Genomic DNA, 27,969 nt, shown 5'->3' with positions numbered 1-27,969 from the left:
GCTACTAACCATAGCACGGCTTTGAGAAAGGGGTGGGCGTGTGCTCTCTGTTTGGAGCAACCGAAAGTGTGTGACGGGGAACTATAACATCAACACACACAGCTGTTTTTGACCTCGGTCAAATCATGGACATGCGATTTTGTCTATAAATAGCCACATATTCTCGCCGACCTCCGCTGAACATCAAACGTGTTATGTAAAGTATCGGAATCGCTTGGAAGAAGAAGGGGTGCACAATTCGTCTCCAGCACAGCTGTCCTCCTAGCACCGTGCCAGGGGACACGTTCCAAAATCGGTCTACAGGCAGTGGGCCAGGAGCGGTCGGTGGGTAAAGTTTTGGGTGCAGTGAGAGGAGCAGCAGTAGCTGCAAAGTGCAGGCTGCATGTCACACAATTTCTTAAGACTACCCGATCAAAAAGGCATGTTCACTCCCGTCAGGATTGAGGGAGCTGCCGAGGATGAGGACGAGGACAATGAGGAGGACATCCGACTCATACCCAGGTGCTCGCCCGTTCCCAGGAAACGCGGCCCTTCCATTGCCGATGAGACCGCGGAGTACATGCGAATTCGCGAGAGGTTTAAACGGAGAGTGTCATTTGCGGATTCATCAGGCGGAGAACTTGTGGATGTAAGATTGTTCAACGCCTATGATTCAGATGATGAAGAATCGGCCGCAAGATGGGAAGCCGAGGAAGCTCGTTACCGCGCCAACATACGCGAGCCGATCTACAACCCCATCCCAGACTTCCCGGAGCTATCGGCCGATGAATTGAAGGCATCTTTGCTCGCCGGTAAAGTGGAAGTGCAGAGCGTGACCAGCGTCCCCGATGAACCGCTCGCGTTTACTGGGACAGTTCGAGTGCTTAATATTTCGTTCAACAAGTCAGTGTACATCCGTTCTACTATGGACGGTTGGGGATCATACTTTGATTATATGGCCGATTATGTGGAGGGGTCTAATGATGGTGACTCTGACCAATTCTCTTTTAAGTTGTCCTTCGCTCCTCCTTACCTTTTTGATGGCGCGCGAATTGATTTCGTGGTGCGCTACGAAACATCCAATGGAGACTTCTGGGCAAACAACTCAGGCAAAAATTATTCGGTCACACTGCACGTCACATATGAAGACAGTGCAGAGAAAGCCGCTGGGCATGACGTGTCCAGCCTCAGAGGAATACTGAGACCCGCTAGACCTGCGTGAGTAATTTGAACAATAGCACAAAAACACCTTGTGCTTTAGTAAAGGAACACAATGTACCATCTCTCCCTCGCTCTCTCTCTCTCTCTCTCCTCTCTCTCCCTCTCTCTCTCCCTCTATCTCTGCCAGCCTTTTGGACTGTCTGTCCCCCCATCCTACGAATTACTATTATATATTATCAATGATGCAACTGCAAGCAGTGTTAACTTCATCAGAGTGGTGTAATACCCCTTTGTGAAGAGCAGAGGTCAGTCAGGTATTAAAACCAACTCTACACCCAGACGCACTCAGTCAGGAAATGAACAAAGGGCAGCCCATCACCAAAGTACAGTAGTAGTGCAACAACGCCAAATGCATCTCTCTTTCTTGCTCTCAGTCACTCTAGTTGCACAGTTTCCTTGGCCCTTGCGTGGCCTTTAGACGACAGCGAGCACACCCCAGAGAATGGCAGCCATCCAGCCCAGAGAGGGCCCTGGAGAAAAAAAATAGAACAAGGCAGGTGTCACTTTCAGCCCTGGCTCACCCCTGACCTTTCTGGACGGAGCGCTGGGGGAGAGACAGAGCAGGCGTGTATGTGTGAGAGCAAGAGCGACAAGAGAGACGCTGAGAGAGTTGTGGGTGACAAAGTGGTCCAGGTCAACATTAGCTTCCTGTTTGTATTGGAGCAGCATGAGTGGCTATGGGGCTGGACGGAGCTGGGTAGTGATAGGCAGCTTGGATCCATTGCCACATATTACAAATGACCTGGTTTCACTACTAGTATTCCTCAATGGGGGCTCTAGAGCTCTAATTGGACAGGTACAACCAATTCATTTGCAATATGTGGTGCAATATGTGGCATTGGATTGTAAGTTATCTGATGAGTCCAGGATGCACATCAATGGAGATGTGTGACAGTGATTCTCCTCCTATCCTCTCCCCAAGGGCACTTTAGTCATCCACACCAGTCACATATCATCATTCCACTTTAATGTCAGGGGCATCTTCATTTTGTTATCATTGTTATCACCCTTTGGGCCATCATATCATTCTGAGCTGAAGCTTTTATGCAAAGTTATTTTAGGTGTCATGCAATGGATCAACGTCAGGTTACATGCCTTGTTCAAGTGCACTTTTATGACAGCCAAGAGTAAATTAGTGTTATGTTAGATTTGTGTCATATTTATACTACATGCTGCTGTACATTTCTTCCAAGATCAATATGTTACAATATCTCTACTACTACTCTAACCTAATCTACTGTACTCTACTGTAGTCTAGGTTGCATTGTATGCACTGCAGTCATTTTTGTCTGTGGTATTTCAAACAAAAGCGTTACTTTCGATTCATAATGTCAATCTTACTGGTCTTGTTTATCCCTATATAATGGATGCAAAGTTTATCTTAAGAGGAGGGTGTCCAGACTGAATTCAACATCCAGACTAAACGAGGACAGTTAATGCTTTCCTATATGAGATCCACAAGCAGTGGTGTAGTCTACGTAGAACGCGGGTATACAGAGTATGCCCACTTCTAAATTTCAGGGATTTCAGTATACCCACTTAAAATTGATTGATCCATTGTTTTGAATAGCACAAATATATACAGTATACCTACTTCAAAAAAATCTCAAATGTACAGTATACCCACCAGAAAAAAGTAGACTACACCACTGTCCACAAATGTACGAATACTGTGAGCAGTGAGAGGGTAAACTACTGTAACAGATGTAACATCTGTAACAAACAACAGATGAAACATCAGTTTTGACCTGGCATCTTCATCACTCTCGAAATTAGACATGAGATGGTGCCGCCGTTGTTTTCAACAGCTAGAAATTAAAGAGTGATGAATTTCATTGGCAGTTGATCTGTGTTCTATGGGGTTGTAAGTTGGTCAAAAGTAGTCACTAACAATCAAGATAACATATTATAGAAAGTAGATGGCAAGGCAGGTGTGAATTACCTGGAATGTTAAAGGGCCTGGTCTGTGTATAATGCAGCAAGCTGGTTGAACAATGTCAGTACACATAATTTCAAAGATTTCTAATTATAATCTCATTATTTTTTTTGTGATGCAAAGAAATTATTTTCATTTATTGAAAGAGAGGACAACATAGAAACTCTAGTGTGGACTTAAACAAATACCCACATGACAAGGCAACAAGATCGGGGAGGTCAAAGTGGCCAGGACCTAAAATCACGCGGAGGTCATACCCCAATGCGTGACTATTTGTGTAATGGGGGTGTGGTGACATTAGATGGACATCAACTGGGTCACCGCCGTTTTCCATTCGCAGGTGACCCAGTACTCTTTAAGTTCCACTGTGTGATAATATTTGCCATTCATAGTCAAAATGTGTGTGGTCTTTTCAAATATGCACCTTTTCCATTAGCATATAGCACCACCACCAATTTTAGGTACTCTTATTTCCTTAACATTGTACATTTGTATGTAGGCCATCTTGAACCACAAGGATACCCAATGAAATCTGGATTTCTTGTGAATTTAAAATAGTTTTTTTTTTCGCTCACTACGACATGATAAAACTCACCAACAGCTATCTTTATCGCGTTCGCATCGTGACTTCTTGGCCCGGGCGGGCAAGTTCGAAGAAGCGTATGGAAAGCCAAGACGTTGGACCTTTAAGAGTCATGCAACAGGCACAGGCTTGGCATGGCTGCCACAGGATTTGGCCTTTTGAGCAAAAAGGTCAGGCTCACCATAAATGAGCACAACTCACCAGGGAGATCCAACTGTATCCATGCGGCTTAGGAAGAAGGAAACAAACTCAGACATTGCTTCTGTTATCAGGATTTTCATCACTGTAGCCTACAGTAATGTTTTTCATCTTACCCTTAGAAATGATAGAAATAGTCAACATTCTCTTCTGTATTTACTATCCTCAGTACCACACCCTCACTTACTATGGAAACTGTTAGCATCCTGATAGCGGGAAAAAATACCCAAATCTCTCTGTGATCATGGTCTCATTGACCTTAAAGGGAATTAAAAGTGTCCAGTGGCACGTAAGACATTGGACAAATCCACATATCACAGCTCACTGGGGAGAGTCTTTGCATCCCGGAGCAAGCAAGCCGAAAAAGAAAAAACCCTCACTCACTATGCAGTAAATATAATTTATTTATTAAACCCAGAGTAACTTAAAGTGTCCAGCAGCATATACATACAATACAGTGCACAGATCACACCCAACACATGCCTACATACATACAGTACATACAGTATATTCACTTAAAAAGGGATGTGTCTTTACACTCAAAACTCTTGTCAAGAGTGGCTACATATTAAGTAATTATAAACAACATGCTACTTTCTATCAAGGCTATACATTTTTACTAGTCAATACAGTGGTTTTAAACATGTGCTAAGGATTCACTACATCCTAAGTAGCTATGAAATAATAAAAATATTACTTAATGGCAAGGCAGCTCAGTGTTTGTTTCTCAGTAAAGACAGTGAATCTCATGTGATTTCCCAAATGCTTACGGCTAATGGGGCTCATGAGTGTCTATTGTGGCCCAAATAAGGCCTCGACGTGCAGATGTTTACGTCACAAATTATACAGGGTGTCCCACTAAAATGTATGCACGTTCTAAATCTTCGTAAAGTTGGTGTTTATTGAAATACATGTAACTTCATTTTCAAAGTGTGATAAAATTTGCAGGCATCATTTTATTGTTCTTTTCTTTTTCTTCCATCTGTGTGCTGTGTGGTGTTTATATTCTAACATGCCCCTCCCTCTTCCTCCTGTAGACTGGACTACGACTGTGACGACCATTATGATGACGATGATGAAGAGGGTACGGTTGGTAGTGTCTGTCTGTGACACACACACGCACGCATGCACGCACGCACGCACGGCGCACACACACACGCCATTTCTTTAACACTCAGAATTTGACAGCCAAGTAAGTCTGGCCCAGCTGGCCCAATGTCCTGCATTTCCAATTGCCCTCTGAATGGGGGCCAGTAAAAGATCAGGGTATTTTGACCGGCTCCATGGGGCGGGTTTATGGTGAAGATGCACAAATTCTATCATAGGCCCCTGTAACGGGTACGGGTCCCCGCTGCAATAATGGTCCTGCTCAAACAGCTGGTCCAATTTAATGCACTTTATTTTGCTTCTTTTCTTCACTTTACATACACAAACTGTGACCACCCGAAGGAATTTGTGGCGTATGCGCAGTGGTGTAGTCTACTTTTTTGTGGGTATACTTGTAACTAAAGGAATCAATGTCAATACTAATAATACTGTAAAATAAGTAATAGTAATAGCCTAATTATAGTTGAACCTTTGCAATACTGGGATTGTTAACAGAAATGATGAATGTTGACATTTACACTCCCACCAGTCTACTGTAAAAACCCTTTAATTGGGTTCTTTACGAGTCATAGGACAGAGTGGTGTGATTTACTGCTTTGACCGACAGCATACACATACCTTAATATCATAGACGGTGGTTAAGCCCGCCATACTGTGAATTCTGACACTAGGACAGCTTGGTTAGAAAGAGCTCACAGAGCTTTGTAGTCATGACAGCCATGTCAATCACTTGTCACATGAAATAGCATCATGCTGTTCTTGCTGTGCCTTTTGTTTATTCAATGTTAAGACAAGGTCATACGGGTCCTAGTCCCTCCCTTTATCTTAGCTCAGCTGAACGTGATTTGGTGTTGTATTAGTCTGCTGTTACTGCTTGGAATCAATGTGTCATCATTGTAGTAGCCATGCCCTTGATATAGATACATGTATATGCCTAGAGCAGGGCTCCCCAAACTAAGGCCTGGGGGCCGGATGCGGCCTTTGACCGGCCCTCCACCTCTCTGCATCTCACCATTTGAACTGGCCCAAAGAAGCAATCCTCACAGAAAAAAAGATAAAATAAATGTTATAAATATTTTATTTTTTTATTAACAGGCCTTCCTACAGTTTAATTTTAGTGTGAATCACCAGAAGTTTCTTGTCTTGATAGTTTCTCATCTCTGTAATGTAAACAGGCCTGCCATACCTATTGTATCACTCCGGAACGGTCAATCACCATATTTGTCTAACCTTTCCTTGCTATTTTTATATGGATATTGGAAATTAAAAGTAATACCTGTTATATTTCAAACTGAAAAACATGTGAAGTACTCACTCACTTCTTTTGCAAATCACTTGAAATGATGAACTACTTTGCATTTTGTGCTAGAAATTATGAATGAAGGAAGCGGAGCACTCTGTCTATTCGTCTACGAACGTTTCGAGCAGAGCCCTTCTTCAGCGCGTAATGGCGATTGCCGTGCTAGAAATTATGGCTATAACAAGCAGTGGACTAGTATACAGCCCACATGATTGATCCCGACAGTCAGGAACGATAATGTGGCCCCCAGAGGAAAAAGTTTGGGGACCTCTGGCCTAGAGAATTCAAGACGAGTAGCGTTTTGGTAGGCTCTGCTGGGCTCAAGTTTAAAATTGTACTTCCATAAATGCAAATCGATTGTTGTCTGATATTCTATGTCATATTATTATTGTGAATTTTGTGTAGGGGCGTCAAGGCCGGAAAGTGAGGTGAAGGAGCATCCGGCCGTGCCCGTGATACACCCTGTCATCGTGCAGCCTGGGATGGATATAGATGTAAGTGTCCTAGCACCGCTCAAAATGTCACTCACGCATGAATTTCAGGAAAAAGACTGTTGCTAGTTTTACATGACAGATGCTGTCACTAGCTTCTCTCTCTCTCTCTCTCTCTCTCTCTCTCTCTCTCTCTCTCTCTCTCTCTCTCTCTCTCTCTCTCTCTCACACACACACACACACACACACACACACACACACACACACACACACACACACACACACACACACACACACACACACACACACACACACACACACACACACACACACAAATGTAAATGTAGTACACAGTATTACCTGGATATGTTACAACATTCTTATTGACTTGTCATTCCAAACATTCATGTTCTTCAAAATGGTATATTTAGTTTTGTAATATTATAACCCTACTCATTATATGATTTGTTCTTATGTGAAAATTTAAATGAACATTTTTTTAAATCAACCACAAAATGTGGTCGTGGCAGTACCTGTACCGATCTCACAGGGCCAAAACAAGAACTGCAGTGTAACACAGGATATTTTGTAAATAGTATGTGTAAAAGCTAATGCCTGCCGGGATAGGTATTGCCAAACATTGGTTAAACTGCATGTCACAAACAACTTAGAAACATCTGCAATTTGTTTACCCATTTTGTGAAGTCATAGTACAAAAAAATAAGAAAAGATGCAATCATGACACATGGTTTATATATTAATTTAATTTTTGTACAGATGATCTAACTGATAATTGTACCAGATGTTATCTAAAAATCAAATAAAATTAACACTTCATTCTGGCCCTATGATGTGAATTTATTGACTTGCAAACAGTACGGGTATCTGTTCACTAATACATATTACTCAATATATTTTTGTGATGTATTTCCCTTTCAATATTTTTCCTTGTTTTCCAAGCGGTAGATGACTGTTGAAAAACATGTTGAAGACACAGTGTGCCATGTTTCCCATTTTATTTTATTTTAACAGTTTCACTATTCACCCTGTTCACCTGCCAATTGTCACTTACTAAATGTAGTCACCCACTTTTACAAAAATCTATTTTAAATACACTGAATATACATTTACATGAAGTAATTGTATTTTATTTTGTATTTCAAGTGTTTCACTCTGTATGTTTAATACCATGCCACAAGTCATTATTAAAACTGTTCTCATGAAATGCTTCCCCCCATAATTTCCAATAATTCTTTCCCTGTTTGATCTGAACGGCTGTTTTTCTGTTGAACACAGCTTATTGAAGCTTCTGCAAGACAGTAGGTAATATGCACACGGCACAACGCACTGTGTCACTTGTCACCTGCATGCGCTGCCTCTGGCATCCACCCACTCTCCACTCTCCCCGTCCATACACATCTCCTCATACACCAGGCTCAGTGATGACCAGGGCAACTTGGGTTCAGAGCTGAACAATCCAGCATCGTGCATGTGATGCGCCCCCGCCACTGTCTTAAAGTCAGTGAAGTATTTAATACCACACAATGGCGGGAGCTAATGCTTTACTGTAAGGGGGGCAATGGCTTGTTGTGGGCCCTTATCTGCTGTATGTTGGTGTTATACCAACATCATGTTTTAAAATAATTAAGCAAAGTATTTGGCCAAAGTGATTCCCCTCTCTTTTCATCCAGTTAGATCATAATAGTTCACTTAAATCCCGTTTGTTATACTGTATGTACAGGCACATGCATACTGTAAGCCAACCAGGTGATTTGAAAGGCACTACTAGACGCGCTACTTGTTGGATCTGAGTCCATGTCGCCCATCACTGATCATCTAGTTAGAATATCCATGTACAAGTACTATGACTATTGGTATAATCTGAGCATTGTTATTTCTCACTGGTCTTTATTAATCTCGTTAATCCACATTAATGCATGGCGCCATGCCCCTTACTAAGAGATAACACTTCATCACTAAGGCTGCGCGCACTCATAAGTCTAGGTATTAGATTCATCGAGAGCCATAAAGCTACACAAACAAACTGCCGCTTTCACAAACACATCACTGAATGATGCAGACACGGACTGACATGAAGTCGTCTGAATTCACTCAAACTCATGAGGACCCTGGACTGCATCGTTCCTGAACTCATTTGTACAACACTCTTGTACTGTTGCGAAGGGGGAGGAGAGTTGCGTGCCCGGATTTGAACCCAGGCCTCCAAAGTGCCAGTCTTGCTGGCACAATAGTCAGAGTGCACAGCCACACAGCCCTAGTGATGGTCACTCCATCACACTGCCTTCCCCTTCGGGCAGCGGAGCCTTACATTCTGGGTGTCCCTCACGCAACTCCCACCATACCTCTCCCATCCAGGATGCCTCACAATCTAGGCTTCATCCATCACTGGGGTGCCTCGCTCTGGGATCAACCATTTTTCGGGGGTCTCTTGTGGCTCACACTGTGGTTGCGCTTGCCATGGCCTCATGGCAAGCCATCCCACTTCTGACACCATTTGTATTAAAGGGGAGGACATTTTGAACGCCCTCCTCACGGGTTTCAACGGTGTGTTCTGACCATTGCACCAAAGAGCCATGCTCATGGGCGTGACAGAGCACTACTACAACCCCATTGATGGTCACACCATCACAGCTCATGAACACATGTTTATATTTACATTTATATGTAGATTTGTATTCATTTCAACAAGCACACATGCTTATTTGTTTTTGCTTTGCCTATTCAGTGTGAAATAATGTGTAACATGGGGTTAGGTAAGTGTTAGTTATGTAAAGTATATACCTATTACATGATGTTAAATGTAAAATGTAATGCAATCCACTACGCATGGTCTATATTGATAAAGATTGATTATAGGAGCATATCGTGTGACGCAAGTCCTCGCATGGCATTTAGGGCCATCATTTTACCCATAGAGTGTACTGAACTTGACTCTGTTGGGGCTAAAGGAAAACTCACAAGTATGAAAATAAACATTTCCAGGCCATTGTGTAGTAACAAATGTTACAATCAGTTAGTGTAATACATATACCGTATAACAGTGGATAACTGCAAAGGCAGAGAACTCCTCAGCCTTTGGATATGATCTAACAGAGTATTTATGTCACTAGCAGAGCTGGATTCTGTTACACTCTATGATCGCTGGATCGTTTCGAGGTCACATGAGTACATTACAAAACACATCAGGAAGCATCAATGTCTTGTGTCCTACTTTAACACAGTGAATATTACATTCACGAATGTGTGTGTTAATGTGGTGTTGGTTGAATTTTTGGTTTGGTTTGTAATGTACTGATGTCTGTATTGGCATCTGTTTTTTTTATTGTCTGAGAGTTTCATTGTGACATTAAGTATGGCATGGTTGTGCACTCTCAGTTATCCCATGCATTGTCGTCATTCACCTGAGATGTTTCACATAAAGCACTTATATTTATTGTCTGTGGACATGATTGTGGGAGTCGTGGGGATGTGTGTGTAATGTGGAAATCCAGCGTGCCAAGAATGCCCCCTATATGTTGAGACCGCTCCCGAACAGAAGCTGCTTTCTCTGGGCTTCTTGGGCCTGTGCCCATGGGAACTGGCAACATACTAAACACTTCCTCACAGACTTGATTTTTTTTCCCTTAAGCCACAAGCTGCTTGTGTCCATGCATGCCAAGATCATGTCAGCTCATATGATGTGTCACCAGTAAGCTCTTGTTAAGTTGTCACTTTGAGGGGAAAGCGTCATAACATTTTGACATGGACATATAGGCCTACTGTTTTTTCCCCCCAAATATACTGTATAATGCCACACAATCATCAAATAATTATTGCCCATGAAGAAAAGAAAATGGAGCCTTATTTTTTATGTCAATGGTAACGAAAAGTTCCTTGTCTTTAAAAAACGTTTTTCAAACAAAAATAGTTGGCTACTTGGATGCCACAGATTTTCTAAAATTCTATTGGTATCTATTGTACTTTGTTCTATTGTTGTTGTTTTTTATAAGTGGATCACAGGTAAAACTTGCAAACAAACTACCATTACACCAATAAGTTATGAAAATGCACAGAGAGCCTTTATATTGCTCTCCTGTTTGCACTTGTTCAATTCTGCTATTCTGCTGTATTACTATTCTCTATTATTCTTTGCCTTTATTTTTACAGGTGAGGCGCCAGGAGAAGGAATCTCTCTCTACATCCAGCACAGACCTTTTGCAAACAACAGCAGCAGCAGCAACAACAGTAACAACAGCAACAGCAACCACAGTAGCAGCAGCACCTGAAGCCACACCCTGCTTTGTCACTCCAGAGCTAGCACCAAGCCTTCCAACTGCCGAGACGAGCACCAGTGATCGGCAAGAGCAACCCAGCACAGCACTGCCACCGTCAGACACAACCACACTTGGATCAGAGCCAAACTATGCACTCCAGCAACTTATGCCAGCAGCTCAAATAGAGGTTGGGGAGGGGGAGGGGGAGGAGGTGGCGGCAGTCCCAGCATGCTCTGCCAGTGTAATGGCCCTGTCACCTGACATCCACCCTGAAGACCACTCGGGATCACTTGCAACTGGTGACACACATGCTATCCTGGCAGCAGGAGCTGACATACCTCGCCAATTAGGCCATCCTCAGCTAGAGTTGACGGAGCATGGGCCTAATCCAACAGAGGTAGACCTTCATGTAAGCGGGGAGCTTGACATACTGGATCGGGGACTTGAGGTGGTAGACCGGGGTAGTGATATCGTGCTAGAGGTAATTGGACGCATCGCAGAGGACCTCAGTGTCATTGAGGCAAAGCTCGGTGAGAATAAGGAGAAGACAGACACCGGCAAGGAGTTAGTGGGGTCTCAAGGCCTCATACTGACAGCAAGCTCCGACATCTTAGAGGACCGCTTGAAGAAAGAGAGTGCAGACAACATAGATGTTGAGATGGCTGGGATAGAAGAAGATGATGTCCCCAAGAATCTACAGCAGCTTGTCCTATGGACTGGGGTCTCACCAGGTCTGTCCACACACCGTCAAGTGGAGATCGTTACCCACAACAAGCCCACTGATCCAGAAACAGCAGAAGAATATCACATGATGACCCATGGGCCACGCACTGTACCTTACAAGGTTCCTGACACTGTCAAGCCACCTGTACCAGTGCAACCCTCCAAAGCACCTGTGGTATCTGTGTCAGAGCCATCATTGGCCAAACATGAAGCCTTGCCAGTTTCATCTCATACTCGGCCTATTGAGCTGAAATGGAAAGAAACCTCAGCAGAAGAAATCTCACAGTACTTCAGTGTCACTGCTCCATCAACCAAATGTCCAGTGGGCCCAGAGCTGGTACCAGAACCAGAACCAAAACCAGAACTGGTACCAGAACCAGAACCAAAACCAGAACTGGTACCAGAACCAGAACCGGTGTCCTCCACAGAAGGTCCCTGTCCAATGTTGACCCCAGGCATGCCTGAAGATAAATTGAAGCATACCTCTGACATCACGGAAATCTCACAACAGTACTTCACTGTCACTACACCATCAACCAAACATCCAGTGATACCAGAGGAAGATGGGCTTGACATTTCTGACAGCAAGGAAGAACTGGTGTCCTTCACAGAGGTTTCCTGTCCAGTATCGATTCCAGACGTCCCTGAAGATAAATTGGAGCATCATTCTGATGGCACGGACAAACTAGTGTCCTTCCCAGAAGGTTCCAGTTCAATGATGACCCCAGGTGCCCCGCAAGATAAATTGGAGCATCCGTCCGAGCCAGTATCCTCCACAGAAGGTTCTTATCCAATGTCGACCCCAGATGTCTGGGAAGACAAACTGGAGCATCCTTCCCAGCCACAATCCTCCACAGAAGTGTCCTGTCCAATGTCGACCCCAGAAGTCCTTGAGGAGATGTTGGTGCATCCTCCCGACAAACTGGTGTCCTTCACAGAAATTTCCGGTCCAATGTTGATCCAAGGTGTTCTGGGAGATAGATTAGAGCATCCCCAGCTGATACCCTCTACAGAAGGCTCCTGTCCACTGCTGACCCCAGACGTCCTTGAATATACACTGGAGCATCCTTCTGACAGCATGGACAAACTGGTGTCCTTAGCAGAAGGTCCCTGTCCAATGTTGATTCCAGACATCTTAGAAGATAAATTGGAGCATCCTTCTGACAACATGGAAGACGAACTGGACGCCTTCACACAGGCTTCCTGTCCAGTTGCAACCCAAGAGGACCTTGAAGATAGTTTGGAGTATGTGGAGTCAATCACCTTGCGGCCGGCCATCTTTGGCCTGAGCTTGGCTGTTGGTCTCCTTGCGGCCGTGCAAGAGCCCAGTCTCCTCTACGCCTATGGACTCTACCTAATGATGAAGTGCTTCTAGGTGCCATCTTGGGTTATTTTATTTTCTTTATCTGCCCCCCCCCTTTCTGCTCCTAAGAAAAGTGCCTTATTATTTTGAATCACAAACATGCATTGGAAAGCTAAACTGTTGTGTTTGTTTTTGTTCAGTTTAGAGCATGCAAACTTTATAGGTTTCTTTCAGGTCATCATCATGAAATGAAAACAAGATGCCAAGTTGATATTTCAATTGTTCATTGATATTTAAATTTCAACATTAAGAATATTGTAGCGACAACATATCTTACTCATCTAAACCATATCTTTCGAACCGTACCTGAAACACTCCTTACTCTGCCATTTAATCTCAGAAATGCAGTGTACTTGCAGTGGTTAGTGTAGTAGTGTGTAGCAGATAATGCAGTGGTTGTGTGTCATCAATGGCCTTACCTGGGGTGTGTGTGTGTTTTGGGAAGGTTCCAAGAATGTGGTAGGATGTGTCAGTAAGTGAGACTCCGAAGCTGCTTAATGGTGGAGTATGTACATACTTTTTTAGTTGTTTATTTCCAGAATGTACCATATGCTGCTCATTTACAAATTGTGCCTTTTCCATGTGTACTTACCATCAATTTCTAAGTATTCATTTTGAAGGAAGGTTACATGTGAATTCGTGGTCTGGATCTTCTCCATGTCTGCCATTTTGGATGACCAGTTTTTGACATACAGTATTTAGCTGCAAAACTTACTGTACTTTGGCCAGACCAGTAAGTATTACTTTATTGCTTAAAATATTCACGAAAAGGGGATTTGTGAATGGGCTGCATACATTTTTGGAAATAAACAACTTAACCTTAAATACTCTACCTTTAACGTTTGTTAGATTGAATGGTCTGTGACTGTTGATGTTACAGGGGACAACAGCAATGTGAATTTTGAAGCGGTGGGTGGTGTGTGTGTGTGTGAGACAGGGAGAGAGAGAGAGAGAGAGGGGGCGGGTGCGGGAGGAGTTATCTTGCAGAATGAAGTCTATTTTTGTGTGTAGCAGAGAGAATTCTAAATAAACATCTACCAAAGGCCAGTGATACATTTCCTGTAGGAAAAGGTTGACATATGACATGTGCCTTCAAGAGATTTTGATGAATGGATTGTGGAAAGTTGAGGAAATGTTCTTTTGTGTGTGTGTGTGTGTGTGTGTGTGTGTGTGTGTGTGTGTGTGTGTGTGTGTGTGTGTGTGTGTGTGTGTGTGTGTGTGTGTGTGTGTGTGTGTGTTTGTGTGTTTGTGTTTGTGTTTGTGTGTGTGCGTGCGTGTTCATGTGTGTGTGCGTGCGTGCATGTGTGTGCGTGCGTGTGATGCTGTAATTTGAGTTTGCTGTGAAGATGCAGTGCCGTTTCCACCTTGTTCTCCATTCAGATGCATGCGGTCTTAGAAGTGTTGTCAGCTGTAGTAGTGTTTTAACCATCAGTGAAACATTGCTGTAACACTGTTTGATTAATCGGGTGACTTGTTAAAGTGTTAGTACCGTACAGTACATGCAACAAACCTAACTCAAATATGTGCACAATGTATCTGCCACTGCAAATGTCACATCATTAAACTGGTTGAACAGCACTGAAGTGTGAATGTGCATGCTTTGGACCCTCTGCACCGTCATGCATGCTTCATCCTCGGCAAGAGGACAGAACAACACAATTAAGTGGGAATGCGTTACTACATGTTTATACTATGATATGCTTTGGACCTTCAAGGCTATAAGGCAAGATTTCCTGTGTGTGTGTGTATGTGAAAAGGAGTGAGTTAATGAGAGCGTATGCACTGTAAGTGGTGTCTTGACTTTTGAAGATGGCGGTCCTTCTATATGATAGACGTTTCTGCTCCCTGTCTAGATGGGAGTATCCTTTAGGTGACCCATGGGGCCTGATATCATTGGAAAGGTCACACATTGCACAGGAGTCAAAGCTTCGCCTTTCAGGGGAGCTGTGCCGCCGCCATTGTAAACTGACACCCGTGTTAGAGGGTTAACAATCCCCCCCGATCATACGCCACATGCCCAAGGATAATCCCTCAGACAAGCTGCCTCACCGCTCTCCTTGTTTTGGAGAAGGTATACGAAAAACTTGGAAACTTTTTCTTTCTTTAGACTAGTGTAGACATGTTCGAACATATGAAGCTTATTGAGCAACATTACTTTTAACTAAATAAGGTGAATGATAGCGTTTGCATGGTTGGATTACACAGCACATTCATATTATGGAGACACAACACAGCACTGTACATGGGCAAGGTCTCAGAAGGTGATTTATATGAAGGCTATGCTGAGATTGTCACAAGACTTACAGTATTACCTTACTGTGCCGTCCTTTAAAAAGTAAACATGTTGGATAGAGCTTATACATTTCACAACTGTAGAGCATGTACAGGTTCCCTTTGATAGCAATAATCTGCAACATTTACAGATGTTACATTCCATTCATAACATTGGTAAGCAATATTTTAGATACTAGTTTGGATGCAAAGTATAGACCATGCAATTGATTTACAACCCAAAATAAAACCAGCTTTGCTTTAATTTGTCTGAAATTAAATATTTAATCTTTAGTTATTCAGGCAGCTGGGTCCAAATACTATTTCAGCTGTCTTACATAACACATACAGAGGGTCTGGGGGGAGGAGTAGTTTATTTGTCCCCTGAGAACATGGATGAGGATGCGATGTATACAAAACAAAGGAGGAAAGAACAAGTTCATTGGTCACTGATCTTTTCATACTCATTTTTATTTGTTATAGAGCACTTAAGTAAACTACCATTTATCTAGCCAATCTCAAGGGGAATGGTGAAATCTAAACGTGTAAACTGTTTAACTAAAGTCATTTTTAGGGAATTCAAAAAGTAAAGTAAGAGTTATTTCAAACACTGACAGAAAAGCTCCTTCAAAAAATAAAACCACCCCATGTCCATCAAACCATTTTCATCCCTTCAATGTTATTGACACATTATATTTATCATTGTGGGACTCCAAAGGCCATTTGAAAATGTTGCTCTTGGGCCAGGCCTCCACTGGGTGGGCCAAACGCAGCCAGCTATTCTCAACAGAGACAAGACTCTTTGGCCCTTTGGCTTCTGTGTTGCTCCCTAAATAAGCTCCTGCACTGCACGTAGGCCCCTCTAAACAAAGCGTGCTTTTAAATCTCAAAAAAAGGCACCATCTATTTGAGTATCCACTTGATGGTTGAGTGCTCTGACTTTTTCCCTCACGCTCTGTCCTTAAATTATCGAACAGATTTCAGTGTTGTAGGTTTGTAGTAAGTAATAAGATAGTGGAACTAAACACTTTTGATGTGTTGCAGTCATACGGTTGATCTGGAAATAGGAGGCTTCCCTGGCCAGGGAGCGCATGACCAATCTGTGTTACTTGTAATACACACTGTTGGCGCCACATAATACTGTAGCCAATCAAGCATCAGCTGCCACACCAGATATAAAACATGACGATGGACAGGGATTGCAAATTGAGCATGTAGCCTTTCCAGTGTTATTTTAGTCACCCAAAGGCCAATGATGATGAAAAAGAAGAAACTTAGTACAATGGAGCGGCCAACACCTACAACATCATGGCTGAGAAATGATGAAAGCCAAGCCGAGATTAATCAGGTCTCTTGTAACAGCTGTTGTTGCAGGGAAGCCAGGTTGCCAAATAAAGCAAACTAGTTCTGAGAAGCCTGCTTTAGGCCCGTTGGCTCCCCTAGTCCCTCACTAAATAACAAACCCACGTGTTGCACCTCTCTGGCTCTGCAGTTGACAAAGACACACTATCAACTTCCCCATGGGCACCATCAACACATTGCTCAGACTGGTTCAAGAAAAAAAAACAGAAAATACTTCACAAAGAAAAATACTTCGGAAAATCACAGTAATGTTAGAATCAGAATCTTAGAAAGTGTGGAAATTGACATTTCAGACAAACCCATACAGCATTTGTCCTAAATACTGTATACAGTCTGAGTTATATTAATGCACTCCCACCTGACATCACTGTGCTGTAGAAATAACCATTGGACCTTAATAGCAAGGCCAGAGGAAGTTTGTGCTACGGCGCAATTAACCAACATAGACTGTTAAGTTGTAAATATAACCATTCAAAGGCCATCAAGTCCAGAGGAAGCCAAAAGGTGACAGGTGGAGAACGCACATCAATATCCATCCTGCCATCTTTCCCTCTGACCTTGAAGGCTCAATATCACAGAGCACGTGTAAAGTCACGAAGAGGTGACAGTACGAAGATGGAGGAGGGAGGCAAGGTAATGTAGCAGCGGGCCTGCTTAATTCCCCCATTATCCCTTTGTTTCCTCCTCATCGGAGGACCGGACGTGTGAAAGGGGAACTCCCTCGCCTGCTTGTGGCCTCGTGATGAAGTCATTGACGACAGAAGTGTATTTCAGTATCTCGCAAAAGTACAATTTTCTCCAGAGGGGCATTTGCAGAACTCGAGGTCACAAGCACAGGCTGAGGATGGGAGTCCACATATTGGAAAGAAGCCAAGGGCCCAAGGATATAGAGGGAGAAATCATGTATTGACATTCAACCTTAATGACCCACAAGAAGTACGGATCTAGACAGGTAGGCAATTATACCAAGACCGCAGTCTCCCCAATCACCAGGCTACCTATGAGCTTTAGAATCCAATCACATCACTTGGCAATGTAATAATTACAAGCAAGGCAGGTATTTATCATGTGTTACTCCACTGCTTGTTGTTTATATGGATATGACTGATGGACAGTTACCTTACCTCCTCTTGCATAGAATGCATAGGAGTATCCCAACAAAAACATACCCATACAATAAAGAAACATTAACATGGTGCATCTCAGGGTGAGCTTTTATTTCACAGTACTGTACACATTTGCCTTGAGCCTTCCCCTCCATATCTACAAATTTCATGATTTTTGAAACAAGACAATTTCAAGCTTGCCTTTCATTTCCAACAGCTTCAGGCCATTTCAGACGTGAAAAGATGTTGTTCACCAAAGACGGGCATGGGCACACACACGGGCGCACACAAACACACACACACTACACACACACACATACACACTGTGCACGCACGCACTCTCTCTCTCTCTCACACATTCAATCACACAAACATGCACGTGCACTCACGCCGCGCACACGCACACACACACACATCGTGTGTACAAACATCGGGAGATATTGTGTCCTTGATCACACGCAAGAGCACACATTTTGGACATTAGACCAGTACAGAAGGTCTTTGTGTCCAGCTAATTATCTACAATTTACAACCACATTTAATTACCTTTTTTTCTCCAAGAAACCTCATCAAATACAAAGTATAAAACATTAGATTTAGTTAATACATTACCAAAATGGAAATAAGGGGGAGGGGGAGGTAAAATAAAAATATATAACCCAGTGAAGGATAAACCCTAACAATTTCCTAGTAAGTAATTTGTAGTCCGGCATAGCCCTCTCAAAGCAGTGATGCAAAAAACGTACACAAGTTTTTAGGAAAATATTTGAGATCTTTAAAATAAAATAAAAACATTTAAATGGCATGAGCAGTGAAATGCTGTCCCTTATTTATATATATAAAAAACAGTACAGAAGTGATCTGACGAATGCCATGTCATGCCAAAAAGCGGTATGGTCCGAGTACAAATATAAAATAACCACAAATCTATCTGCATCTAAAAGGGCCTTTTACATATTTACAACATTTCTAAAGGGAATGAAAGAGCCAAGAGCCAACATTTCAAGCTGACTGACTTTCAGATAATAGTCGATCACACAATAAAACACATTAAGAAGAAAGGGCTGCTGGTGGTGTTAAAAGGACTTGTAAAAAAAAATCACTCAAATGGGCTATCAGGCTACAACATTCTTCCAGCCATCACATTCTTCGTACAACCACACACAGATCATTTTTGGCATCAAGTTCCAGTTTTGTTTTTGCTTGCATGTTGTTGGGTGGTTTGAGCATGACGGGGCATGAGTAGTCTAGAAGAGGTATTTCCGGCAGGTATCGACGCCACATTTGCACTCCACTCGCATCTGTTTCTTTGGGGAACACGGCAGGCCCATCACGTTAAAATTAGAGTCCATCTTTGTGCTCTCCGCATCCACCGGGTCAACTGCGGAGCGGACAAGGAGGAGAAGGCCTCGTTACACACGCGAAAACATTTCAGGAAGAACCAACTCACAAGTTCTATAGTAGCCTACATCCTTTACTTGCATTATTTTAATCCATTGTGTCCTGGAGCGACATATACGATGCATTAAGGTTTTTGAGATTTGAGCTGTTTTATTAAAACTGTGGGTATGTTAAAGCTGAATGAACACATTCTAGTGCAAAATGAAGGTCCTAGCTTTTAAATACAACTTATTCCATGCTTTAATGTGCTTCGGAGGCTGAAATATTCAGGTTTTAATAGGGGGAGGACACCTTTTCCCAAAAAGGGCTTAGGCAAAAATGGGTTAATAGTCAATTTTGGGGGTTTTGTGCCATTGATGACAGAATACTGAAGAAATGACAGAAAATGAGTGCAGGAGAGAGCAAGTCGGGTGCGTGTGTGGGTCCCCGTGGGCAACCTGCCCAGTCATGAAATACATAATAACATTGCAATCATCTTTGCGCTATCCCACCTGACAGATTCCCTCCATACAAGTGCAAGCTTAAGATTTATGACTTGACAATTCCCCCCTGAGCTTACTGATGATTATGTGTTTTTACAATATCAGCATAACTTACTTTTTTTAAAAGATTTTTTGGGGTCTTTTTTTACTTTATTTGATAGGACAGTGTGAAAGGTGGACAGGAAGCAAATTAGGATAGAGACGGGGAGGGGTCGGCAAAGGACCCGGGCCAGGAATTGAACCCGGGTCAGCCGCATGGCAGGCGAGTGCCCTACTGGCTGGCCAGGGCAGGGCCAATATCTGCATAACTTCATGCAAGCTGGTTTCCTAGAGATCAGTTACCAGTTCTGGTACATTACATCAATACAACAATTACAAGAAAAGCAATTTCATCCAGGGACTGAGGACAGCTACCATGCCAAACATGTGCTTACTGTACACTCAAGAGGTGGACTAGTGAAATTGTCATCACACATGTATAATAAATACAAATGTGAGAGTAATAGAGCTGCCGCCCTCTCGAGTTTAATTACCCATATTTATTTATTTTATTGGGATAACATGACAGGCAGACGTTTTGGCCTAAGCCTTCTGCATCGTCTTAGTGTGGCTTTTCTCCAAATACTATGTGTGAATGCTGTTCGCTCGCACCCGAAGACCTTGTAAAGAAAAACAGTTTGGAGTCGATTGCTCATTTTGAAAAAAAGAGTAGTAGAGCTGAAGACATGGGGTGGGACAGATCTTGTATCGTAGTTTAGTGGTGAGTATCCTCTCAGCACTTACTCTGCATTTTATAGTCGAAGGTGAGCTCCTCCCCGGCCTTGATGCTGCGCGTGGCGAAGAAGGCTATCCTGGGCAACCGCTCGTCCAGGTTATCAATGAACACGTTGTACACTTGAAGATTTGGTTCACACTGTGGTAGGACATTTAGAAATTGATTAATTCAACAGCACGGCAAGTAAAAAGTAAAAATGCAAAATCGTAAATAATTATTACTTTTTTTTTTTAAACCAGCCATTTTTTTCACACTAGCCATTATATATATCATGAACACCCCATACTATGCCCAACTGACCTTTCAACAAGGGTCCAAATCCAATCCAAAAAATATACTCAAATCCAGCAAATTTTATGTTGTTGCATTGTCCTTGTGAAAGCAACCAACAAAATCAAGCGAATATCACAGACATGGCGTAGCTGGCCAATGACTGGTCAAAGTCAACTTCCATTAAAAGAGTTTGGAAGGGAAATTTGTACTTAGTGGAAGATTAAATTAGTATTATCTGGTTACATGGGAAGTGTGACAAATAGCATACACCACGGTAGATTAATCCCAATCGTACTTAGTCTATAAGGCAAGCAGTCTAAAAGTGTCAAAAGTAAAAGTGAATTCATAATGTACAAGTACAACACTAGTAGACTTACATGATATTACATAGCTGTTACAGCAGTTAGTTTAGTTTATTAGGACCCCCATTCCCACACATTTGGTCCAACAGACTCCGAATCAGTTGAGCATAACTGGGCGAATAGACCGGCCAAGCTCAGGTCACGGCTGGTGTATTTGTGCTGTAAGACAGGTGCACTGGCCTACAGTAACTATGGACCAGCTACTCGTTGAACTCGAGCATTGGAAGGAGACTGTGCCAAAGTTTTTAACTACTTTGACATGACACTTTAACATGCCTGGTGTTTTTTTCGGGAAGAGAAAGTAAAAACCCCATCCCTGCCACAGAGAGTTACCTTCTGCAAACATGGTACACTTAAGAGAGACGCTCATCACCAGCCTCGAGTGTACGTTGTGGTCAGCAGATTCAAATTCCTATTTATTTCTACTTTCTGATGCCACGTGCATATGCGTGCTAAGAAAGAAAGAAAGACAGACAGACAGACCGAGACAGATAGACACGACACACACACTCACACGCACACACAGCATTTACCGTAGATGACTTACACTGTGGTTGACAAAGTGCGAAATGTTGCCATAGTGGGCTGCGTCTACAGTGTACTCGTCCACGTCTACATAGTCCAGGTCAAACAGGTACGTGGCTCCCTCCTTGTCGTAGATTTGACCTCGCCTCTCTGCCTCCTCTGTTGTGATAATCTGAAACGGATCAAATTTCAAAAGAAACCAGTGTTGTGGTGAATGATGCGCCAATCGGTGTTCTAACAAAGGTGAGGTCACATCCTGTCAGAGAGGAAGTTAGTGAGTGTTTATTACATGTTCACATGGGCAAATGCTTGTCTATATGACTACAGTCCCACACCAGATTTCAGGCACCACAACTCAGATTTTTCAAAATAGTGACTACACGTAGAGAGCTGTAAGGGCCCCGTTATACCATCCGTTAAAAGCTTTCACACGGTTGCGGAGGTTTGACGGAGGTCGTCTGTCACTTTGTCTATTAGTCAAGAGAATCTGGTGGACTCGAGACAAAACGGAGCAATACCAGAGGAATTTGTGCGGGCAGTACAGTCAGAAGGACACCAATTCAGAAAGCTAAAAGTAGAAGAGTAGTATTTCTCTTTCTCTCATTCTAAAAATGGTGTAAAGAGTTAAGCAAATAATGAGTTTATGAAGGGGGTATATATCCACTATTGTACTAGCCTGCATTTGTTCCCATTTCAGCTCTGAGAGTGCTAAATAATAAACCTAATAGGGTCATTTCACGTGAAATCAGACACTTTGGGCCGACCCGGATTTCAATCATAGTTGGTGTGCCTTTTTAGTAGCAAGGTAGCACCCCAGAACTGCATTGGTTTGAATCTGACACTAATATTAAGGGAGAAACAGACTAGGAAAGGTTCACATGTGAGGGTAGGACACTATATATTACACAATCAGCTTGGAATACAACAACTCTCAGAATATGAATTATGATGAATTGAAAAATTGAATATCTAAAAAAGCTACTGCTGCTTCAAATGCACTGGTAGAGTACAAAATGAGAGTGTAGACATTGATTATCTCTTTAAAGTACGGTAAAGGGAAGATGGCACAGGTACACAGAGAAGGAATGTTCAAACATTCATATATCATCATTTGGTGTGTATAAATGGACATCTGTCTTAGTTTCTGAAACCTGGGACCATGGACACTGACCATTTTTGTTTTGTTTTTGTTTTGTCATGTGATGCTACTATGGTATTACCATATTATTAGTAAGTGGCTGTATGATGCCATATTTGTACATACTTAATATATTTGTACATACTTAATACTGTATGATGCCATATTTGACATACTTAATATTAGTGTCAGATTCAAACCAATGCAGTTCTGGGGTGCTACCTTGCTACTAAAAAGGCACACCAAGCATGATTGAAATCCGGGTCGGTCGGGTCCCAAAGTGTCTGATTTCACGTGAAATGACCCAATAGGTAATCTTAAAACTCCTGTATTTGTTTAAACGACATTACACAAATATTAAAAGTTATTTCAGTGTGTCATCTCTGTGAATTGTAGATTGGGCAATTTCATTTGGAATACATTATTTGTAAAATTTAAGACAAAAACACAGCAACTGTGCATTCATAGCGGTATAGGAGTATGAAGGCCAGATCCGGGAGCAACGTCTGTAACGGAAAAATGAATTTCGTCTGGTCCCGGAACTATAATAAAACAAGTTTAAGCCAGGCCTCTCCATAAGACCCAACATCTAAGAAGATTAGACCTGTTATTCATCATTCCTTGTTTTTGATCTTGAATCCTTTGAAGAGACATGACTCAGGCTGTCTATAAACAAATTAGCCACAGAAACAGACCCTGTTTGCGAAACAGACCAGGAGCAAGACAACCACCCCAGCCCCCGCCCATATTTCCTCCTACCTCTCCTACATACTCCATGACGAAGGTGTTCTTGCGTATGCGCTCCAGCGTGCGCACGCCCCAGCCGCGGCCGTTGTCCGTGCGGAAGATGCAGAGGCTGTGCCGGATGCCGCGCTGCACCATGCGGTTGGGGCACTCGGGCCCGCATCGGCAGCGCTTGTTGCACTCGTAGATGGGCATGCCGGGCCGTAGCCGCACCTGGCCCTGCTCGTTGTAGGCGAACTTGTGCTGCGAGGCGCCCGCGCAGCAGCCGTTCACGGGCTCCTCCAGGCAGTCCGTACACTCGCAACCCAGCGCCACCTCCGTCAGTGAGATGCCCTCGCCCACCTGAGCATAGGATTAAATCAAATTAGATATACCTTATTAATTCCAAAATGAATTCCAGAACTATTGCAGGTACTCAAAAACTACACAGCTTCTGCCCATTGTCAATGGACACAGTGGAAGTTAGACCATTTTCAGCATTTAGAGAAGGCAAGGTTGAAAGAGTGAGCGCAGTAAAGGAATGTGTTTAGATTTTCAAGCATTAAAGGGTATGTTGTAGCTGTATATGATGGCAAACGGTGGCTAGCATGTGTTGAGGAATGTATGCTGAACACTGGGGTGCATTTCTCAAAAGGGAAGTTGTTAGCCTGTTAGCAACTTTGGTAGTTGCCAATGGGAAACTGCATTGAAAACAACAAAGTAGCTAATGTAGTAAGCAACTATGGCTTCGAGAAATTCACCCCTGGAGAGGTGAAACTGAACTTCCTGCATCCTCATGGACCATCTCCATCCTTCACTTTCCCATTCAGACCAGATAGACTCGTCATGGATCATCAGGATGTGCTTCTGGCAGTGGAATCTGTTACTGTAACGGGACGTACTTATACATTATCTACAAAAGACACAGCTGCTGCATCAAACGCACTGGTGGAGTACAAAATGAGAGTGTAGCCATTGTTTCTCTCTTTAAAGTAAAGGGAGGAGGGCACAGGTCCATAGAGAGGGAATGTTCAAACATTCAGAAACCATCATTTGGTGTGTATGAATGTACATCTGCTTAGTTTTTGAAACCTGGTACCATGGAAGCTAACCATTTTTTGTTGCATATTCCGATAGACACGCTGTCGTGATATATTACAATGGTATTACCCTATTATTACTAGTTGATCTGTATGCCATATTTGTGAGTGACACCAAAAGATTCCTCCCCAGGGTTACAACAGTGAAGCACCGCCAGATGCCTTCATTGCAGTAGTTTATATAAAAAGCAACTTTGTTATTACAGGGATTTAGTTGCAGTCCCTGTGAGATGCTGACAATGAGATGTTGGATTCCTTGCTCAGGGGCACTGCAGCCCCTTCAACTTCTACTGATTACCCCTGATAAGCCAGAAATCCCCTGACTCGTGGAAAGCCTGTCCAGAAAAAGACATTCAGGGCTGTGTTTCCCAAAAACTTGTGGAAAGCCCAAGTAGTACCTGTGGAAAGCCTAAGTAGTACTTCAGTATGAGGGGCCTCCCAGGCAATATACCACATCACTAAATGTTTATGCGTACAATCCTTTTATAAGCCTACATACAATATTTTTTCTCGCACATGCAAATAAAATGGTTGCGCCAAGTGCACTACTTAAAAGTTTTGGGAGACGCAGCCCAGTTCAGTTCAGTTCTCACCTTGTAGTCGTTGATGTAGGTAAAGTGGCGCGGTGGGCCCTCCAGGTCCACGTGGTTCTCCACGATTATTCTCCCTCCGCCCTGCTGCTGGTTGAGGGCGTTCAGGTGGCGCTCCCAGCGTTTCAGCCTTTTGCGGAGCTTGGCCCGCTGCACCATGTGTGAGACGGTGGCCTGGTCCAGGCGCTTGGGGATGACCCGCCGCTTCTGCTTCCGCATCTCCAGGGTCAGGTCCTCCCAGAAGTGGTTGAGCAGCTCCACGCAGCGCAGGTTCTTGCGCGGCTCCCACGTGTTCCTGGACTCGGGGAAGCCGCGCCATTTCACCAGGAACATCTCCTATGAGAGACACGCAATTTAAAGGATGTGTGCACCATTGTTTTTATTTTTTTTTTACAACATTCAATCCCCTTTTCTGAGTAGTTGTCTGTGATGTAATAGAATCCCTCTCACCATTTTTTGTAATGTTCGCTGCCGTCTCTGTTATGTGGCTAAATTGGATTCAACTCAACCTGCTTCTACAAGGCTAGTCATTTGCATGCATGTAAAACATTGCCAAAACATCCCTAAATCAACTTTCATGCAGAACTTTTTGCCATCAAAATGGTAACGACCATTAATTTGTTACGCAACACTCTTGGCAATGTCATAGCCATGTTATTATGGTGTAGTTATACTTGGGTTCTGAATGTTTGTAAACACGATGTTATGAGGAGGGGCAAGACACTGGCAGCCAACCACGTGCGCTATTTTTTTTAACCGACAGCGGTTTGCAACAATCAGAGGTTGAGTTGTGCGCAGATAGTTTCGCGCAGTCAGGTTATAAACAAACTTTGGAACCCATGTATACTTTTTCAGCCATTAGTGAGACCCCATCTACACTATAGGGCTGGATAAATGTTAAAGTAACCGTCATGGAGATTTTGGAGAAAATGATGTACCGATATTCGCAATTTACCACTAAACAGTTCAGTGCTTAAAATAAATCTATGGGAACACCTAATAACTGATTAGCAACAGTAGAAGAAAGTTGCATGTGGCCTTATGTCAAAGTTATGTACCGGTATACAGACATGGCCTACAACATGGCAGCATAAGTTATACTACAGTGCATATGAACACTGTTTCCCCCTCGGAAAAGGCAGTGTTCAATAAACTGTTACAGTAGGGTTAACCACACTACAACACAACTGAAACCATCTCACTCTCACTCACACTCACACACACACACACACACACACACACACACACACACACACACACACACACACACACACACACCTGCGGCGGTGGAGTCGTCCCATTCCTAGACTTCTCTGAAGGAACAACTTTCTTGTAGCTGCATAGATATTCCACTTCATATTCGGACAGGTTGGCTTTGCTGATGCCCAGGTCTCTGGACGTCACTCCTTCCAGGCGGCAGAGGCACTCCAGCTCCTCTGTGGTGGACTTGCAAGGGACTCGGCAGTCTACAACCACAGAAAACAGAAAAGGATGTAGAGCTCAAACATCGTCCCAAACATTACAATTGACAATGGCATTTACACTTGTGTGAATCGTGAATGAGATTCTAAAGACCGTGAATACCCACACAGCAGGTCAAAAAACGCTTTAAAATTGGAAATATCCACAAATGGTGTTGTAAGAACTTGAAAGGCAGCCAGAAACTGCAGGTATGTACTTGCACGTACTGTAATGCATGGTTTACCTAAAGTTAAAGTGGTCTCCAAATGCTGTATTTCTTGAAGAACAGAAGTAGGCCCCCCATCTACAATTCTGACTAAAAATTCGTGTTGTGTTTCGTGGACAGTCAGCAGGGAAACTGAACTTCTACGATAACAAAATTCCCCACCACTTTAAAATTAGCCAAATGTAGTGCATTTCTGTAAAGAATGGACCTGTAATAGACCCTACGTCGACAGCACTGGGCTGATTGATTGTGGTGTGGTTCAATGTCTTTAAAATGTGCACGTTACAACACATTTCAATGAATGTGCAGACTGCTCCATACTGTTGCCTTATCTCATGAAAGTCGAGCAACGTCTGTAGCGAATAAATGCTGACTTCCAGTATCTTCTCTCCTGTCCGTACCAGATAATGACCACTAGCTGCTAGACTTACTGCTAACTGAGGACACTGCTTATAGTGTATCCCGTCTAGCCAAATCTTGGACAGCTTTCTTTCCAGCAACAGCCAGTTGACGTTATGCTAACATGGCTGCACACAACAGTTAGCCCAACATCAGAAAGCTTCTCTTCCAACATCAAGGGAAGGTATTTAGTTCAGCGCGACTAAAGGATAATAACCTTCAGAAATGAAGACGTTCATCCACACTGTATTCTCCCCTTGGATGAATATTACAACAAGAAAATGATGTAAATATGGCTGAAACTTTAAACTTTGCGCCAACCGGGTGGGCCGACTTTACAAATGTCAACAATTAACCTGTTGCTGTTCGATCATTTACATTAAACAATCCCATACAATGCGGGCACCATTTGCTTAGATTGTTCTTTGTTGAAATCGTTTGCGGTTTGGCGGAATGAGATGTTCATCCACTTTTACTTGAAAGAGTGCTCTTACCTTTCAAATATTCCGCCATGGTTCCTAGGACCGCCAAAACGAAGATAGAAATCGTTGTCAATCATTGGATAGGAAGTGGTTCGCGGGACAGTCGACGGAACCAATAGGAAATGACCATATGATTTGACGCACAACGTTTGTCCAGGACATTTCCGATAGGGGGAGC

General features: G+C 43.0%; 2 protein-coding genes across 5 annotated transcripts; one reads left to right on the top strand and one right to left on the bottom strand.

Annotated features, from left to right (window-relative positions):
- Positions 1–142: 142 nt before the first annotated feature.
- LOC134457284 (uncharacterized) lies at positions 143–14,693 on the top strand. Its single transcript, XM_063209219.1, has 4 exons — positions 143–1,197; positions 4,955–5,001; positions 6,730–6,818; positions 10,923–14,693. The coding sequence occupies exons 1-4, from the start codon at positions 383–385 to the stop codon at positions 13,125–13,127; spliced, it is 3,156 nt and encodes a 1,051-aa protein (XP_063065289.1). The 5' UTR covers positions 143–382; the 3' UTR covers positions 13,128–14,693.
- Positions 14,694–17,939: 3,246 nt separating this feature from the next.
- On the bottom strand, positions 17,940–27,864 carry suv39h1b (SUV39H1 histone lysine methyltransferase b). 4 transcript variants are annotated; one of them, XM_063207682.1, is made up of 7 exons: positions 27,804–27,864; positions 26,502–26,689; positions 25,227–25,559; positions 23,570–23,896; positions 21,695–21,844; positions 20,521–20,650; positions 17,940–19,235 (listed from the first exon to the last, which is right to left on the bottom strand). In XM_063207682.1, exons 1-7 carry the CDS (start codon positions 27,820–27,822, stop codon positions 19,102–19,104), a joined length of 1,281 nt encoding a protein of 426 aa, XP_063063752.1. In that variant the 5' UTR covers positions 27,823–27,864; the 3' UTR covers positions 17,940–19,101. The 4 variants fall into 4 exon arrangements, 2 of the variants coding, with proteins under 2 accessions (XP_063063752.1, XP_063063753.1); XR_010036309.1 differs by having other exon boundaries at positions 19,137–19,235; positions 21,681–21,844; XR_010036310.1 differs by lacking the exon at positions 17,940–19,235 and adding an exon at positions 20,232–20,396 and having other exon boundaries at positions 21,681–21,844.
- Positions 27,865–27,969: the final 105 nt, after the last annotated feature.

Source organism: Engraulis encrasicolus, chromosome 10 (genome assembly GCF_034702125.1).
Source record: "Engraulis encrasicolus isolate BLACKSEA-1 chromosome 10, IST_EnEncr_1.0, whole genome shotgun sequence".
NCBI lineage: Eukaryota > Metazoa > Chordata > Actinopteri > Clupeiformes > Engraulidae > Engraulis > Engraulis encrasicolus.
The sequence above is the reverse complement of the archived record's forward strand: the minus strand, read 5'-3'. Positions and strand labels throughout refer to the sequence as shown.

Bases quoted from the DNA above. Each gene is read 5' to 3' on its own strand.
- LOC134457284 (XM_063209219.1), top strand. From the start codon at position 383: ATGTCACACAATTTCTTAAGACTACCCGATCAAAAAGGCATGTTCACT. The intron at 1,198-4,954 runs GTGAGTAATTTG...TTCCTCCTGTAG, and splicing joins CTGAGACCCGCTAGACCTGC to ACTGGACTACGACTGTGACG. The intron at 6,819-10,922 runs GTAAGTGTCCTA...TTATTTTTACAG, and splicing joins AGCCTGGGATGGATATAGAT to GTGAGGCGCCAGGAGAAGGA.
- suv39h1b (XM_063207682.1), bottom strand. The intron at 20,651-21,694 runs GTAAGTCATCTA...GTCCTACCACAG, and splicing joins CGCACTTTGTCAACCACAGT to TGTGAACCAAATCTTCAAGT. The intron at 19,236-20,520 runs GTAAGTGCTGAG...TCCGCTCCGCAG, and splicing joins CTTCGACTATAAAATGCAGA to TTGACCCGGTGGATGCGGAG.